The 18,981-nt window shown below is 34.6% G+C and overlaps 1 protein-coding gene across 3 annotated transcripts in view; it reads right to left on the bottom strand.

Moving 5' to 3' along the window:
* Nucleotides 1-18,981, bottom strand: part of LOC108567573 (protein TANC2) — a 60,246-nt gene that overhangs the window by 24,363 nt on the left and 16,902 nt on the right. Inside the window, exon 1 of one of the 3 annotated variants that reach the window (XM_017928119.1) lies at nt 879-1,276. The exons of 1 other annotated variant lie outside the window; for it this stretch is intronic. In XM_017928119.1, coding sequence (XP_017783608.1) covers nt 879-945 — 67 coding nt within the window. In that variant the 5' untranslated portion in view covers nt 946-1,276. Of the gene's footprint in view, nt 1-878; nt 1,277-18,981 lie in introns of those variants that run through there. One more of the 3 variants, XM_017928121.1, reaches the window with a different exon arrangement.

Here is an 18,981-nt window from a genome sequence, read left to right as displayed (position 1 = left end):
CTTTTTTCGGACACGTTCCGACCTTGCGCGGCCACCACAAACAGAATCCATCCGATAAACATCATTTGCATACGCAGATAAAATAGTCTTCGGTTTTAACGGATTTATGTATCTTCTGGTAATTCGGGTTAATGATGAAAGTTCGAAAGAAAAAGGTTGCAGATACAAATCATCTCTTGATGATAAATTAAATAAAACTGTGCTCGAATCGTTGCATTTGCACAGCATTCGAAAGCCACGTTATTATAAACATTGGTATCTGATAAGAGAGTGGAGAAGAGAAGCCTCGGGCTTTGGGATCTTGATAACAGCATATATATTACGTGGTTCTGTTGCTTTTGTTTTCAACTCCTCTTCAAGTAAGAACAAATATTTGTAGGACCTAACTGGTTTCCATCTCGAGGATGTAAACAATGCGATGGATTGGTTTTAGATAAGGTTCTGTGTGTTTGTATGTGCTTTTGTTGGTCTGGACGGGTTCTGTAATTATAAAATTATGCGAGTGGTTGTTGTGTCTGTGTTGAGTCGGATGTAGGTTGAGGAGGAATGCGGGTTGCAATTTATTAGACGATTTAATAGGTGTAGTGGATGACGGGAGCGACAAGACTTCGGAGCTCGTAAAAGACGAACTATGCGGCTCCAATTAAAGCATCCTCGGAAGGAGTCAGAGGACCAGGAGAGGAGACGGCTTTCGACCTCGAATCCTCGCGTTGCGTAAGCCGCCGCTACCTGTCCGAGTTGTACCTGCTCTTTCTTTCTTTCGACATCGCTCTTCGGCGGTGTGAGTCATACGGATGGTTTCGCAACCGTTTAAAAATAGCGCTCATTTAAATGCTTCAATTGGATGCAATGTGATGAGGACGGATTTTGCAAATTACCTAGAAAGCTGTTACTGAGCGTGTGTCCGCTTCCCGTGGATCCGCGCTGCTGTCCACCGGACGACATCGTGAGTCTTCTGAGAATGTTTGTGCCTTTTTTGGTCAATCGGTCAATCGAATCAAAGAGTGTTTGTTTGTATTCCAAAATTTGCTAGGCTAAAGTATCACATGTAGTTTTCCGCGCACACCGGGATGGTTCACAATCGGCACATATCACAAAGTTTTCGATCTTATGGTATAATTCCAAGCTCAGAACCGTTAAGTAGCCTGTATACTCTGCGCTGCTGGCTGCACTGAGCGCTCAACCGCTCAAAATCATTGACTCAAGCGGACTGACTCGCAACATGCTGAGCCAGTTCTAGAGAGACTTGGGTCGGTTGGGTATCAGGTGGCGTGTGGTGGGGAATACGAAAGCAACATTTTATATGGCAGACTATGGAAGATGCTAACTAACTTGGCGACTGGATTACATACATTTAAAACTGCTCACGTTAATCCACACACACACACATATCCACATCCACAAGAGACAGACACTTCAAGTCCATTTGCTCATGCCATTATCCTCATCCTCCCCACTCCAATTCTATCTTCACCGCTATAGCCGGCATTAATCCAAATTGATTTACAAGATCCTAATCACTGCGCTCATTTGAATATCCCAGCAACTAAAATATTTGCTCAAAATCAGCAAACACAATCGCTATTTTATGCTAAACGCCTCTTCCTCAGATCGAACTATTGATTAGCCATCGCCAGGATAATAGATTACATTTAAATACATTTGAATATCAATCTGAGATGAAGAAAAGCAGTAACAAGCATTTCCCTCGAAAATCTCCACCCCCTTTTCCAAACATCTGACAAGCGGCATGTTGAAAACTTAATTTAGGTCCATTCATCGCTTATAATTTACTTGTCATTTAGTATATCCAAAATTATTTACCTCCCGAAAAGTAGGTATACGAAATTAACATCTTTTATTTCTTGCGTATAATCTTTGTGTCAAAATATTTCTTTTGTTCACGAAAATCCAAATTTGTTAACAACCTTGACTTTATTGTTGTTTATGTACCTTAAACATTTAGTTTTTACATCCTTACAAACGTCGTGTTTATTATAGTAATAGCAAATAAGAAATGGTATACTTCACATGCAAACACTGCAATTTTATAGTTGTTATTTGTTATTTTATAATATTTGTATACGAATTCATTTGCAATCGTTTCCCAATTATTGCTTCACATGTATCGATTGCAAAATTGATTCGTTACCATTGTTATTGTAATATTAAAACTATAACATACCTGTACTTATTATTTGTTACGGGGGTTTACACAAAGCAAATTGAATTGTTACGTTATTTTCTATTTGGAATATAGAGCGTAAACCGAGTAAGAGATCAATGCCTTCGCTTTACAGCTCAACACCACTCTCACCTTCACGCGGTGAACCCCGTTAAACTAAGCAGCGGCGTCTGCAGTTGTGGTTACAATCCCACCAATGAAGACATCTTCGGCAATGGGAGACACTAAAGGCCCTCACGATGCAAATATTGAATTTGAAACTTTAGATCTCTCTCTCTCTATTGATATTGATTGATCTTTCAGTTCTGAGAACTTATTTGGGTTTCGGATTAAAGAAAGCTCCTCGTAAGTTTTATTTTTAATGTTTCCGAGTCATCCGTCCAATTATGCAACGTTGTTATGTATGTAAACGACGTTCGAAATGTCAAAATGCGACGTTTTATAAATTAATTTTCTGCAGCTATTCGAAAGAGGACGACAGCGCCTACGATAATTCAATATTTTTAGCGTATCGAATGTTTTCTATAAACATTAGTTAAAACACTGACGTTAAACCATCAAATATTATCATTTAATAATATTGTTATTGAAATAAATTTATGTTTATGTAAGACTTGCTACTATTGATGCGTTAATTTCCTTACATCTAAGTTCTTACACTCGTTAATATCTCTATTTATGAGTAATAATATAATAATTGCAATAGATTATTGTTATTTAAGAATAGTTGTACATTATTATGCAATTTTATAATCTTTAATTTCTTTATTTATGAGAAAGTATATAATATTTCAGTAGATTTTTTCAAATATAGTAGAAGATTGGTGGATTTGCATTAAAAATGTACATTTTATAACAACTAATGTAATTTTTATAATTGAAATATTTAATATCAATTATTTTTTATATTTCAATAAAAAATCAATTTTACCAAATTATATTATAGAAATAAACAAATTATACAGACGAGCCATCTCGTGGGTCGGCAAAAAGTAAAATAACTTATCTCGCATTTATTATTTAGGTCATGCCATTTGGTTTTGTATGAATGCATCTTCACCTTTTCTGTTGACTCCGCATCTAAATTTACAGTAGGAAGCGTTTGTAAAATAATGCAGTTGAACTGAATCACAGATTTTACGAAAATGAGCACGGACATTTGTGAAAGAAGTGAGTCCTTTCACGCTCTTCGGCAGCGGTCTTTTCTGGACTCGGGTTCAGTTTCGTGGATGAAACATATCATCGGCAAAGAATCTGCAACGGGGGTTCCGTTCTCACGGTCTTAATTGAAAAAGGTCAGAATACTTCACGTGGTGGGTATGCGAAAAGCCTCGTCCTCTCGTACATGCACAAAGAATGCTGCGCATTCTTTTCGTAGATCTAATCTGAAGCAGCTTTTGAATGACCGAAAAGGGTTAGTCAACTTTCACTGTTCGCACGTTTTGCTTTTGTTTTCATTAATATTTAGTTCATTTTATACTAATGAATATTTTAAAGAATTTTTTTTTCATATTATTTTAATTTAGAGTTGACAATAATATCACATATTGTCAAATAATTCAGTTTGTCTATCATTAGTCTGTCAATAACAAGTTGACAGTAGTTGTTAGTACTGTATGAAATTGTCAAATATAATGATTGCACAAAGATCAACTATCAAAATTTACTGTGTGTATTTATTTATGAATTATTAATATTACTAATTGTCACTGCTGTTCAGAGGTTTTCATTACAATTCGTAATTGATTGCAAAATAATTGTAGAATTATGGTACTGTTAAGGTTACGCTACAATTATATTTGTTCATTACGGTTTCGTAAGCTGTCAAACATCAATTTACAATCATTAAGATTTGAAAATACTCTTCTTAGCTATTAGTAAATCGTCTTGGCTAATCCGCTATGTAAAGAGCATCGAAACGCAATGTTTTGTTAGGCAGATTTCCTGCGCTTTCCATCGACCGCCAATATTTAGAAACGTTTCTGGAAATGACGCGAGTCTGTTTGCAAATTTAATTGTTATCGAGTTTCGGTATTTCTGTTGTCTCGGTTAAAAAGTTGAACGGAGCCCGTTTGTCTGTGTTTGATTTAAAAATTATGAAAGCATCGTCAAAGCGCCTTTCGGAGAGTACACACATCGCCACTCTCCAAAACTGATACCTTCCTTCTTAGACGCTACGAGAGACTCGTGAATGGAGCGAAGCGACAAACCTTGAATTGCTTAACATTATCGGCTTTAATGTACACATTCCATTTGTTTTGTTTCCTTTTTTTGGGGGTGGTTCAGGTAAATTGTAGCAGGTAAGATTTTATGAGATCAAAACAAAAAAGGGAAGAGACCGCCTCCATTTACCTTGACACTCCAGCAGATCAATTAGGGCTTGGATTTGGGATGGAGGTGATTCAGGCAGCGCTCTCTTTGGAAGCGCTCATGATTCAACCTTAAGCGCCGCCAAGAGTCTAGACTTGTTTGGAGCAATTTTGCATAACGCTTATGGAAAATGCGCGGCGTCACACCTCCAAATTTGTAGAGAACATGTTTCCAGAACTGGGTTACTACTACTAGTGGGAATCACTGAGACTGTTGTCCTTTTTTTGAGTGATGCTGTTTTTGTCTTTCTCTTTCGGTCTTTCTACAAAGTAACTTGTGTGTATTATGTAGGTGTAATTTGGTAATATACTTTTTTTTACTATTACCCCATTTCTGTACCCTTTTGGCCCTTACGTAAGATTTTTTAGTAGGATATTTGAACGCCAGCAATTGCATCGTATTGTGACACATTTTTGTATTGGATTTAAAACAATCCCACTATTATGCACCTGAAATCCTAGTTCACTTTAAATCATTTGATGTAAGTATGATAAAAAAAAGTTTGTATTATTTTGTTTTCTTACTTTTTTTGTAACAAATGATGTTAAATTACAGAAGCGACAGAAACGCAAAATATCATTGGCCTGTAGATCTCCTACAAAAGTCTAGACTAGTTTGGAACAATTTTGCATAATACTTATGGCAAAATGCGAGGCGTCACACCTCCAAATTTGTAGAGAGAACATGTTTCCAGAACTGGGTTACTACTACTAGGGGAATCGTTGTGACTGTTTTTTTCGTGTGTGAGTGTTGCCGTTTTCATCTTTCTCTTTCAGTTTTGGTTCGGAGATATGGCGGAACGACAAAATGGTATGAGTTTGTAGTCGGTCCATTGAGGTTCCTGAGGAATGGTGAGGCCGCGGGCGGAACCCTGTGGGTCGTGAGCGGTCATGTGCACTCTGCACTCGCAGTTCATTCATGTTAAACCATGTGGGTGAGTGGGCGTCTTTGCGAACGGGTTCCTACATGTTATATGCAAATGCAACGAGAAAGGGAAGTCGGCTGCCCACGCGCGCCACTTCATTCACGCGTCTCGCGACACCAGACCTCGGGGTCCATTAGAATTACCAGAGGATAGGTGCAACAAACCCCGGAATATGTATGCACGCCATCGCCTCGGGCTCGACTCTTGGCCATCCTCTGCACCGCCACCTTTCCTCGGCCATCTCCAACGTTGCAACCGGCCGCCCACACTGTCCTCACGCTTTCGGTCGTTCAACTGCTAATTGCCTTTGCACGCACATTATCTAAGATTTCCGATACACATTACATCACCAACACCACTGTGTACCTATCTACCTGCATGTGTCGTGCCGTATCCAGTTTCTGAATCTCCGCTTAATTATTCAACGAAAGTGGACTCCTCCCAGCGAGTTTCCCTTTTCTTTGCTTCTTTCTTTCCCTGATAGATTTGTTCCACATTATCGATCTAGGAGCACCGATTTTGCACTCGTTTACTTTTACTCTTAAGGTAATACCCATAATCTTGCTCCTGCTCATTGTTCACGAGAGGAAATTAACGATTATGCACCAGGTGTTTCGCGCAACCATTTGATAACATAGTTCTTACACTTGATTGAACTAGCAAAAGTGCACACTGCATGTGGTAATACGTGATTAATTACTTCTCAAACGACAAACGTGTTAAGCATTCTGTGTTATTGAACAACAGTTTACATTAAAATTTATAATGATAAACAGATTAAATAAAACAAAATATACAATATGCGCTCACGTTAACGTACATAATTCATACACAAATTCGCATATAAATGCAATAATTTATGACTTTTTTTTATTTATAAAACAAAGTTTATAAGAACAATTTTGTCCCAATTTCTCAAAAAATGTAATATAAGCATTTACGACTCTGCTTCATATGTGTCTTCGTTTGTAAGAACGTATGGAACCTCTACACAAACGTACACTTTACTAAAAGCAAAACATTATTATTTTGAAAGAGATCATATATATATATATATATGCAAATATTTTTCAATTTTATCTGAATATATCGCTATTATTTCCTGAAACGAATTACAGAAAAAAACGATTTCGTCTCAATTTTTTCAGAACAAACCTCAAATACACAATAGTTATGCTTTTAGAGGGTGGTAGACAGTAGTTTCTTCATTTAATCATGTACGTATTACCGAACGCACGTTAAATACAAATATAAACTGTATATACAAATATAAACAATCGCAGATAGTGAAAATGTAAGTTGTAATATAATTTTTTGGGTGCGGTATCTTTCGGTTTATCTTCTTGATAAATAAAGTAAATGTTGATAGAATTCCGATAGTGTTGCTAATTAAATTTAAAATTATGACACACATGAATCGTTGCAAGGCTATAGGTCTACTTGTTAGATTAATTATAGAAAACTAAAAAGTTTAATATATGTTGATTGAAAATAACGAAATATTTACCTCTAAAAGTTATAAATTGATCGTATTATTGCATCAAGATCAAATACACCTGCAATATCTACAATTCGAATGTACATGTTACATATTTCACATATTATTTGCCTTTTTCTATTTGTTTTTCATGCCAGTGCAAATAATAGGAAGCAAATATTTTTAAGTGCTTTATATTTAGTTTTGACTCAATATAATATCGCGTTATCATTATTTGTTAGCTATTTTATCTTGTAATTGGCTATCGACCAACAGGCTTTTTCTTCAATTATTAATCATCTTTGTTGTACTCTACTTATATCTATTTAGATTTGACAAAGGATGTCGGTCACCCATCTTCAACTTTCTGCATATAGTATCTGATGTTGGACAGATTCAGTTAATGGATGAATGTTTTTTTTACATTAGTTTACTTAATGAATTAAATGTAAGTAATTATTTTAGTGAATGGTATGTATAATTATACAGGAAACACAAATTTTTATAACAGGATAAGGATGCATTAATGATCATGATGCATCGCCTAAATCAATTATACTTGCATTTGTTATATCTTATTTAGAACAAAATTTGCATAATTTAGATTGATTCATGTCTTTCATTGTGCTAGATACGAGCAGCAATAAGTAACATTTTTTTAAATTTAATAGTTTTCATAAATGATTGTTAGTTTACTACTCTAATTTACTTAGATCAACATATAGATGATTACAGTGGTAAATTCACGTGAGTACGTATAATAATAAATGATTAATTGTTATATAAACCGTTAATTATTGAAAGGAAAGTAGCTTTTTATTGAATATTAATTTAGTTAGAAAGGTAAAAAGAGTAGCAGATTTCCCTTTTCTCCATAAACAGACATATTTGATATACATTTTAATTAGCAACAAAGTTACAATTGATGACTTCCAGTTTGCAAATAGGTGATTTTGATGATTGAATAGTGTGTGTTGGTATACAAATATCTAGAAAATTGGAGATCGATCAAAGCTTTGGGAGCAATGATCCCTGAGAGAGTGCATTCGGATCCAAATGCAACACATCCGAGCCTTGTCCAATCGATTCTCTCTCCTCTGCAAGCTTAAAATCCGATTGGGTTTGGTTTATAAATTAAAGCTTCTACTTAGAACTGTTTTCTATTTGGATCACGCATAGGCAAATGGGAAAATAAATAGGGTTTCCGTGTGGGAATCAGTTTTCGTGAAGAATGATGGTTTGGTAGTGAGAGCGAGAAGTCTCAATATATTTCTCTTCAAGTTTAAGTTTCTCCTACACCGGTCAACGGCCATTTCAATATTAGATAATCATTGTTAATTACTTCAACGGAAACTCGGATGCGTTTTCGAGAAATCAACGTGTTTACGATTTTCCATGGATTAGAGGATTATTTTAATCAAAGAGATTTAACGAATTTGATATTGCAATTAATGAATGAAACGAGAAAGTTCTCATCGGTTTCGAGGTAACATCAATCGAGCGTTCAATAAAGTCACAAGCTATGAACTTTACAACGCTACGATGGTTTAGGAAACCTCGTTTTGGAGCTTTCCAAGTCCGATGGACCGTGACTATAAAAGAAAGAGAGAGAAAAAATATCGGTTGATTCAAGCGAGTCAATGAAAAATCGCGTATCATTTTCAATCCTCTTTCTCACAATGTCTCAACAATAATAATAAAAATTCTCGAATTACTGGGAAGTAAACTTATTGCTGTTTTTTTTTCATCTAAAAAATCACTTTCTATTGCGTGCAAATAGAAACGATTATCTCAATAAAATCCGCGATTTCCCACTCAATTTTCAAGAGAGTTGAAATCACTTTGAGAAGAGCGTTATGCTAATAAACCGATATAAACTAGGAAGTAATCGAGCTAAAAACAAACATGATTCGCAACGTTTCCATCAATCAATCATAATTTGATTTGAAAAAAAATACACTAGCACCGTTTTGCTGATTTTATCTGCGCCTATCAAAACCGAAATTATTGATTGGATCAAAATTAGATTCCTCTTCTTATAGCACACAAATAATAACATCACAAAAAATTCTAATTAACAATGTCGAGTCATTAAAAATCGGAAATTTGCATTTAAATGTGAAATTAATGAATAAAGATTGCTTGTGATAAAGGAAGAAAATAAGGTTTAAATTATGAATACCAAACTTTTTAACTAATGAACGTGTAGATTCCTAACATTATAATTATTTTTTTTAGTTACAACTCATGTAAAACTAATTACTGGTTTTGCTGTATAAGAACATAATTAAACGGTTTAATTAAATTCCGATCGAACGTAATAATTATAAATACAAATTGCTTCATCGATACAAACGTGGTTTATGTGGATTACTGAATGTTGTTTGTTGATTAGTATGAGAATGGGATAAAGAGAGAGAAAAATAATAGGGAAACTGAGATAGTTGAAAAAATACGGCTTTTGATCATGCAGATAATAGAGAATTAGTAATAATTGTTACAGAGAATGGCGCCACTTTGAAATCAATTTGTCGGATAAATAGATAAAAAAAAGCGTACATTGTTTCGCTGTAATGAAAGTCTAGTCAGCTTTATCTTTGTTATATGGAATTATGCAATCTGCGGATTCCAGGAAACTTAAATAAAAATGCGCGCATAGCTAAAAAATATGTATTTACCGTGAGGTTACGTATATAAACGCAGAAGGTATGAAAACTTTCATTCTTTTTAGTTAATATACCATTATTAAATAAATTTAGTATAATATAAATCGATTGATATCTATTCTAATTAGATTAAAATATAGTAAATTATAATTACAAATGCAGTTTACAAAGTTGTAAAACCGTGTTTCTCAAGCTTTGATGCGTGACCCAACATATTTTTGTAGTTTTACAGTGATCATCAGTTTTTCAATTTGACACAAGGTGACAGCTGTCATTTAACGCGACCCAAATTTGTACTACGACCCATAGATTGAGAAATTTTGATCTACTTAGATCTACTTTGATCTCTTAGGTGTACATTTGACAATAGATTTTTGTTTTGACACAAGGTGATAGCTGTCATTTTGTGACCCATAAAAATTTAACGCGACCCAAATTTGGGCTGCGACCCATAGATTGAGAAACTCTGATCTAAACTATACGTAACTTGTTATATAATTATTAGGTGTACATATGACAATAGATCAATTGTGTATTACCAATTGAACTCTAAACCAATAGTAGGTATCATGTTTTATGGTGTTGATACAGCATTAGAATTATAAATATTACAGGTAGAACTTAATATATTCCTATCCCTGGAACGTTTCAAAAACAAGTTATTTACAGGTTTTTAAACATATAGAATGTCTCAAAATAGACAGGTTCTTCTGATTCCAACGATCCCACCACCAACTTACATATATTTCCGTATATCTTCAAACGATCATCATTTTCAATTTCTTTCTTTCTACTACATTATCTTACTGTAAAAAGTATAATTGTTTATTTGAATCAAATAAACAGTAACTATTTTTTTTCTCAATTGTTAATACGAATCTAAATCGTGTAACCGAAACGAATTGAATTGTCGTGGACTGCAAATAAGGATGAATCGATTCGATTTGGCATCGGAAAGCATTCAGTGTAAACGTTTCGCAATTGCAAGGTGTTTTTTTTGTGAACAGTAATGATAATATTGTGGATGTGAAATCAAAATATGCGAAGAGGAGAAATTGCTCTTCGCGGAAATCGAATCGGTTTATCAACGGTTTTGTTCAATAGGAATAAAGAAAAACGTTACATACAATAAAATTAAAATAAATTAGATGTTGCAATTCAAGGAAGAAATAATATTATTTATATAATTCTACTTGGAAATTAAGTAAAGACGAATAGTTTTTTTTTTATTTTTACAATTAATTACTTTATTGTTTGTGTAATTGTTTCCTTGATTATATGAATCAAAGTTTTTGAGAAATACTGAGTAATATCTGTTTATGTAACCTCCTTCATCCTAAATGGTTTAGTTGTTTGTAGTGTTAACCCATCTTACTTTAGCTAATCTTAATCCATTCAAGTGTAATTTGCATGGCTCACTGCTTAACTTCCGTAAGCTGTCAAATAACAGATGGAGTTAAAATGTTAGTATTTCGTTTTAAACAGTTAAGTAAATCTATTTATTGAAAGTATGGTTTTAATTTGTTTTCACATCATTATTAAATATTTAGAATATTATAGAATCACAGCATAATAAAAATAATCACCAATTAAAACCAATAAGGAAATTCATCATTCAAAAGTCATTCTTAAATTGTAAATATAAACGAACAAGATGTTTTAATGATACTTAATCAATCGATTGACGCCTGATTCGCGATTGCGTCACTAAATTAGTTATGCAAATATGAACAGGTAATGCGGGAAATCTGTTAATTCGTGTGGTTTCCTGGTAAACGCACACGCATTTTGTAAGTAACATATAGGCTCGAGTATAATAGCAATATTTGCAGACAAATCAGCTCGCAAAAACGGTGGGCCGTATTATATAAATTCGTATATAATAAGGGTATTAGCGAATTTTAATTGCATCGATTTTATTGCGCTAAGTCAAACTTTCAGATTGTTTCTTTCAAATGAAGACGTTAGTAATAGGTTTGTGATGTCCAGCAGAAAGAAACTATGTGCAATAACCGTCGGATATTTCATTGTTTTCGTTCTACTCGGGTCCCTTTTGGATTCGGGTCGTGACCTATAAGGTGGATATTTAAATTTCCCCGTCTAATTGAATCGTAGCCGTGTTTGCGCAAACTTTCTAAATGGCTTTTAATGTCAGAGCTCGGTCCATTCATAACGCGCGCGAACAATGACACCGAGACCGATTAATAATTCTTCCGTGCTCTTTGAAAAATCCATCAGCAACGGCAATAACAACAACAACAAGTAAGACGACGATAATAATAACAACATCAGCAGCAGCAAGTCGAGATGGTGCTGAAGGCGGTGGGTGAGCAGGAAATGCGAGGAGATGCATATGCATCCGAAGTCGGACGCTGATATACACAGAGACACTTTCGCAAGTGATTATATCACGTCGCGGGTTGCGCAACCGATCGCAAAATTTATGATTATATAAGCGAGTGTTTGTGTTCGGTTCGGATTTGCGTGCGTTCTACTTAGGTGGGTTTCGTCGCTGGACGAGAAGTCAAGAAATGAGAGCCCACAGTTTTCTCGTTTCCGTTAGAAAGGGAAAACGCGTGGGCCCCGGAATCGCAATTTCCAATTGCGAGCATAACACACCTGTGAAAACCGAGGGTAAGGCGAAGACATGCCATTGCCATCGAGTTCTTCAATATCTCTACTGAAGAGTTTACCCTAAAGCAAACTGATTCAAATAGTGTAGTCACGAATATCACATACAATTCGTTAAAGAATACAGCTCGGTTTTCAAGTAAAAAAAAGTCGATTTAAACACGAGATATAATGTAAATTAATTTAGGTAGTCATTTCTGTATTAAATGATTCTCAAAATGAGGGGTCGCAGATAAATTGATGACAAATAATGGTAAATAATGACAAGAAAAGTTTATTAAATACTGGATATTAGTACTTTTATTACATTTATTTTGTTTCCAAAGATTCTTACTTACAATCTTTATGTCTGATTTTGAATAATAGGTAGTGACATTGACCAATAGCCGTGTTTATTTTGTATTAGCAATATTATAATCTGATGATAATTGTCAAAGTTTTCTTGAACAAGAATTTGTTGGTAAGCAATGTACATGGGAGTTACTGATTACGAGCGGATCAGATTGAGAGAGGTAATGGCAATTTGGCGTTTTCCAATTCTCAGAATCAAGCAGAAAGGAGAACCGATTAACCGATGCGCTATCTTCCGCGGAAGAGGCTTTCTTCTGCCGGTTTTTAGGGCCAGGAAGCCCTCCCTCGCGCGCACAATGCCACCGAACAAAGGAGCCCGAGTCCGTGCCTCGCGGAAACGAAAGTTGCCCTCGAAATTACACACCGACGCTGCTCTTGCTGCTGCTGATGCTTATGCTGTTGTTGTTGTTATTGTTGCTATTTGCTTTCTTTCGGTAAGGATTGGCCAAGATTGAAGGTAAAAAAGAAATATTGGTTAAGACTTTCGAACGGAGTGGATGGACGTCGTGACCGAAACGCAGGAAAGTAGCGGCCCCCGCTCGTGGGAGGTGAAATAGTTATTTCGTCGGCGATTTATCGCGGCGATCGCCCAGCAATGGGTATCTCTTTGTTTTCCTTTCTATTGCCGTCCAAACACCATAAACACCCATTAAACTTAAGACACTTTCAGTGTGAATTCTATCCAGATCTCAAAAATGGATAAGAATCCTTTTCGAAAGGCGCAATTGCTCTCTAGATTCTCTTCAAAGGTATTTAACCAATGTGTAAAAGCTTTAGTATTTAGTTAGAATCCTTCATTCTTGGAATAAAAAAAAAATCTTAAAAACTAACTTTATTTTTTTAAATGTGAATTGTACCCTGATTTCAAACACGGATAAGAATGTTTTTGGAAAGGTACAATTCTTGTTTTTTTATTTATGTAACCTTTGTAAAACCAGTTACAAATAGTTAGAATCAAATGTAAAAAAATAGATTTATTCTAATTAATTATTGTTTTTTTATACTCCCTCATTAGTTCAGATTACACTAAAAGTTGCATTATTTTGTTCTGTTTTGATAATACAGACTGGTTATTACGTGTATGTAATTTTTGTTTACTGGTATAAAATTAACATATTTTATGAAAATTGATATTCTTTATGAATTTAATTATTATTCGCTGTGAAAGTTTAAGATCTTCGTAAACACTTTTTCTCAGTGAATTTAATAATTGATGTAATCCTGATTTCATGATAAAATGAGATCGAGGTATACATTTTAAGCGTCTTGTCAGATGCAAATTAACTTGTTATATAATATATATATTAAATAGCACTTATACTATGTTGTCGGCATTACAGTAACTTAATTTAAATATTTATCAGTAATGAATGGATTATAATAAAATAAATAGGTATTTTCCTTTTATTTGTATATAAAATAATTGTATAAAATGGTAGATGGAGAAAGTTTCAGAAAGCATGAAAAACATTATACGAAAGTAAAAAGGATTCCATTTAAAACAATCATTCGGTCTTTTACATAATTGTGAAAAAAAAAGTTCCGAGGTGAAAAACGATGATCCCACTACACGTGCACGTTTAAAACTTCTTCAGCGTGGCTTTATTGAAGTTACTCGGAGAAGACAAATATTGTACGATTTGTAGAGCAAACAGAGCGCGGTGAGACACCTGCTCTAACTAATGACATCCAAGAAACTTTTTGCCTTCGAAGATTCGTTGACTTTACTCGTTCGACCTCGAGGGGTCAAATGGTCGTTAACCGAAACGACATACCACAATACGATTTATTCAGAGATTTAGATGCATACTTTCCAAATAAAAATTGAAATTCATCGCAAAACTCTTGTCAATTTCCCGTTATGATTCAAATATCATGTAGCTTGTATTATCCGCGCTGAATCAATTTTACTATACGGTGAGAAAAAGTGTGTCGAATCATGTTCGAACTCGTTTTTTTTTTGTATCTCCTACATTGTTTGTTTGTGGTTTATCCACCGGCAAACACTTTCAATGGTTTGTTTACACGCTTCAAAACTTATAGAGTTTAAGCGAGTTGTATATAACTCCCAGTTATGAAGCGAATCTATTATTAGCGCGTTTCGCAACGGACTCCAATGTCAATGTCATAAGCAATTTAAACGGTGTTATTCCATTACAATCGTGTACATTTAGTTTAAACTTTTATATACATACTTTCTAATGGTATTCTTTCGAAACTCAATTAACGTTGAATAAAAATCCGAAAAGTATGATAATTGAAAATTTGTTACACTCCGAGTATTTCGATGACTATCTAAGTTTTTTTTTCTAATTTCACGTTGTTTTGTTTTATTTCCATCAGTTAGTTGCAATGAAAGCATTTGTTAGAAAGTTATTGTTTCGCAAGTAAATCTCCCACGAAAACAAGCAACAACAAAAAAGCGTTAGATTGCAAATTTTCACTTCGAAAATTGACGATTATTGGAGGCTGAATGTGAAATTTACTGCGGCTTAATCTTCACGTTCCAGACTGTAAAAAGTGATAAACAGTAATTGCATGCACGGCGTTAGCATCATGAGTTTTAGGTTTGCTACCACGTCCAGCACATATAAAAGAGGTGCATTAAAGTTGCATTATTTACGAAGCGATGCGGCGTTCAATAAGTTGTTAACTTAACGTCGGGTCCGAGAATTGCCAAGCTCTTCTGAATGGATGGGATATTTTTGAAATATGCTTCCTTCACGTTGATATTGCATGAGCTGTTATTACGACAACGTTTATTGTTTCGGCGAAACGCAATATTGAATCGGTCTCCTTCAGCTTGATTTTATTGCTGCAGTAACTAACATGTGATTTTGATTAGAAGATGCACTAAAGGTCGCTTCTAATTGATGCCATTGCATAAATCAATTGTCTTATATCATTGAGATTACTAAATACATTTCCTATCAATTACAAACAAGTATTGATAATAACAACAAGTCTATATTTTTTTAATTGGTAATTTATTATAAAATAAAAGTATTATAGTTGGTACATTTGGTTGTTCACTTGTATTTCTTTTCTTTTGTAATGAACATAAATAAATCCTATTTACATTTTTAATGATACACGAAGGTAATTTAAATTGAATCAATCTTGTCGATACGAATTGTTATCAGGTCGTTAGATCTTCGTATTACAATTGAATGAATGCCTTAACACCGTGTCAGTTTTACCATAAGACCCATATTGATTTAATTCCATGAGTTATTCCACCTTTTTCTCACTGACGGTAGTATAATGAAGAAGATTGTTCGATTCTAATCGGATTCATCAAAAAGATGTAATTGGGAAGGAGAGCTTTAATGGCTCGTCGAGTCCACGAAAATAGGTCGATTAATCGTTTCAGAGAGAGAGGATGAGCCGAATGAGGCTAATACATCTGAAGTAAAATCGTTTCCGAGATGTTCCGTGCAGGACTTATGGTTATTGTGCTCGTTCAATTAATGAGCACATAAATTTGAATAATTATCGATCCCAGTAAAAACTGGAGAGGAAACAATTTATAGGTGGAGTGGGCAGTAAACCAAAATGGCTTTAACTCATTCCTCTTCCACTCTGAAACATAGTTGCATCTTTTTCTTTTTATTATTACTTCATTCCGTCGACATCATCGAATTGTTGTTTAACGGAAGGAGAAAACAAATGATCTTAAGATCGACGATCATAAATTTAGTAATGAAAGAGCGAAGTATAAGAAGCGGACCCGGATGACCGTCGGTGTTATGTCGAAACGGTGGCCTGGAAGCTGTTAGGAAACGACGTTATCAGCTTTTGAAAAATCCTTTTGGCTAAGATTACCATTACGCTCGAAGGATGGAAGAAGGAAAACCGTCCCACACAGATGGGCCCCAGATAAAAGCGTTACGTTACGTTACCAATACATCAATAAACCATAAAGCGTACTTTCAAAGCGCAAAAAAAAGAAAGTACAAACACACTCGCATACGTATTTCATATGTGTGAGCGGGTATATATATATATAGTTAATACAAAGGATATGAAGAGAGTGTGAGAGAGAGGAAGGAAGAAGTGAAGGAGAGGAGAGCAATTCGTTTCGGGCATAGAGAAACAGTTATGCCTATATAGCAGCAGCAGCGTCTTGTCTTGCTCGCTTCTTGTGCCGCTCTTTTCCTCCTCATCATCTCGTTCTTCTTGTTGTTGTAGTTGCTGTGTGTCTGTTGTGCTTCTCTTTTTGCTCTTTGTTGGTATCGGAGAGTGCCGTTTTGCTTTCTTATTCGGATGCAGCGAGTCTCGGGGGCAAGTTGTGCGCGACCTCCTTTTTGGTGCCGTGACTCAGACGGCGACGGCAGCCAAAGAGTCTGCAAGCCGGAGGAGTCATTACCGAATATGGACGCAGATCGCAAGAACAGATTCGCAATAGAAGAAAGAAAAAAAAACAAAGAGAGAAGGACGAAAAGCGAGACCGGTCACGCGAAGAGCAAGACTCGTGGAAAGACGCCGTCGCCGATGACGGTGATGATGATGACGACGGCGCGACATGAATCATTAAAATTGATGATGACCGGCAATACTCTTGATTTGCATGATTACACTGCGCTTCGCCACTCGACACACTCCGGCTCCATCGATGCTCCTTCCTTCCATAGCTTATAACTATTTATGCTACTTCCTTTTTTTTCTTTCATTCTTTCTTCACTTGCCTTTTCCATTATTCTCCTTGCGTCTCATCTAAATTGGGATCGCATAATAGGGGAAGAGTATCCAAAACGAGCAAACTTAAATTTGCTTACTTCTTTTCTTATTTTCTCTTCAACCTCGTTCGTTCTTGCTCCTGTTTCCATAACGAGTCACTCTCAATTTTATTTATGCATTATAAAAATATTGTAATTTATTTTGAAATATCTCAAAAACATGATCAAATTTATCAATGTGTATATTGATTGTGATCAATGAATGCCATGTTTCAAAAAAATCTCTTATTCTCATTTCGTCTCATCAAAATTGGGATCGCTTACCTGTATTTTTTTTACTGATTTGCTCTTCATTTCTCTTTAGATCAATCTCATTCTTGTTCCTGCTTTCATAACGAGCCACTCACAATTTTATTTATGCTGTACACTTTATGAAAGTATTTTAATTTATCTTGAAATATCTCAAATATATGACCAGTCACCAGTCATACTGTAACGTTTAATTTTATTGTGAAACAATGTTATCCTGATCCAGATCCTGACTAAATTGATTATTAGATTATCATTAAATTTATTAGAAGTTTTCTACTCCAAAAACCATCGACCCCTAGATTTGTAATTATGTTGAATAAAGTTGAAAATATGCAATTTACGCTCACTTAACGTACATTATTTTCATATTCGATCGATAATACGTACATAATAATTTACGATCTTATAAACGTACTAACACACGAACGTACACTGATGATAGAGGAAACAGAAATTTACTACTCAAGTCAGAAATTTATTTTTCGAATCTATTAATTTTCAAGATCTACATTAATATATTTTTGATGCAATTGTTTTAATAGATTTAGATTAACATTTACGAAACTTTATAGTCGATTTAAGTAATAAAAAATACAGATGAATACCAACCATTTAGATCAAAATTTAGTTAGCACCTCATCTATATTGTTAATTAATCTTCTTGTCCTTTTTGTATATTTGTAACTCGTTTTACTTCCTGTGTTCATAAATAGTAAGAGACAATAAAAGTTTGTACAGCTCGTAGTGATTAGATATTTTTTTATATTATGATGAGTTCCGGGAAGAACCGTCGTAGCCTGCGGTAAGTTTGGGTTATAAAATACGATACTAAATACTAACGATAAGTAACCCGAACTGACACCGAGACCATCAGGCTATACTCTACAGGTAGCCGCAACAGATGTCGACGATACATAAAGTTGCTCAAACGTCAAAAACCCGCTGATAAGTTACCAACGCGACGAGAGTGCTTTATTAAGCTTTCTACAACACCTTCAGGTCTTAAGTTACAAAAATTATTTATGCACCTTATATCTTAAATAATAATAAATAATAATAAATAATATAACTAAATTGCCACATTAATAATCAAAAGAATTTCTAAACTTTCAATGTATTAAACACAATATTTATCAATACAATTTTCAAACCCAAGGATTTATATTGTTCTTGAAATATTACATTCCTATTTAATTCAATAACAATAAAAAAATGTTTACTTCAATTTCTAAAAAAAATGTCAGGTAATAATAATATTTATTAGCTACAATGCAACCAAAGGGTTATCAACTTAATTGTCAGGTAATTTTTTCACACATATTAATAATTATTATAACTAAATTTGCAGAAAATCTGAAGAATTGTTTTTTTTTTATAAAAATTCA

This window comes from Nicrophorus vespilloides, unplaced genomic scaffold, assembly GCF_001412225.1.
Source record: "Nicrophorus vespilloides isolate i.1.1-1 unplaced genomic scaffold, Nicve_v1.0, whole genome shotgun sequence".
Taxonomy (NCBI): domain Eukaryota; kingdom Metazoa; phylum Arthropoda; class Insecta; order Coleoptera; family Silphidae; genus Nicrophorus; species Nicrophorus vespilloides.
The sequence above is the reverse complement of the archived record's forward strand: the minus strand, read 5'-3'. Positions and strand labels throughout refer to the sequence as shown.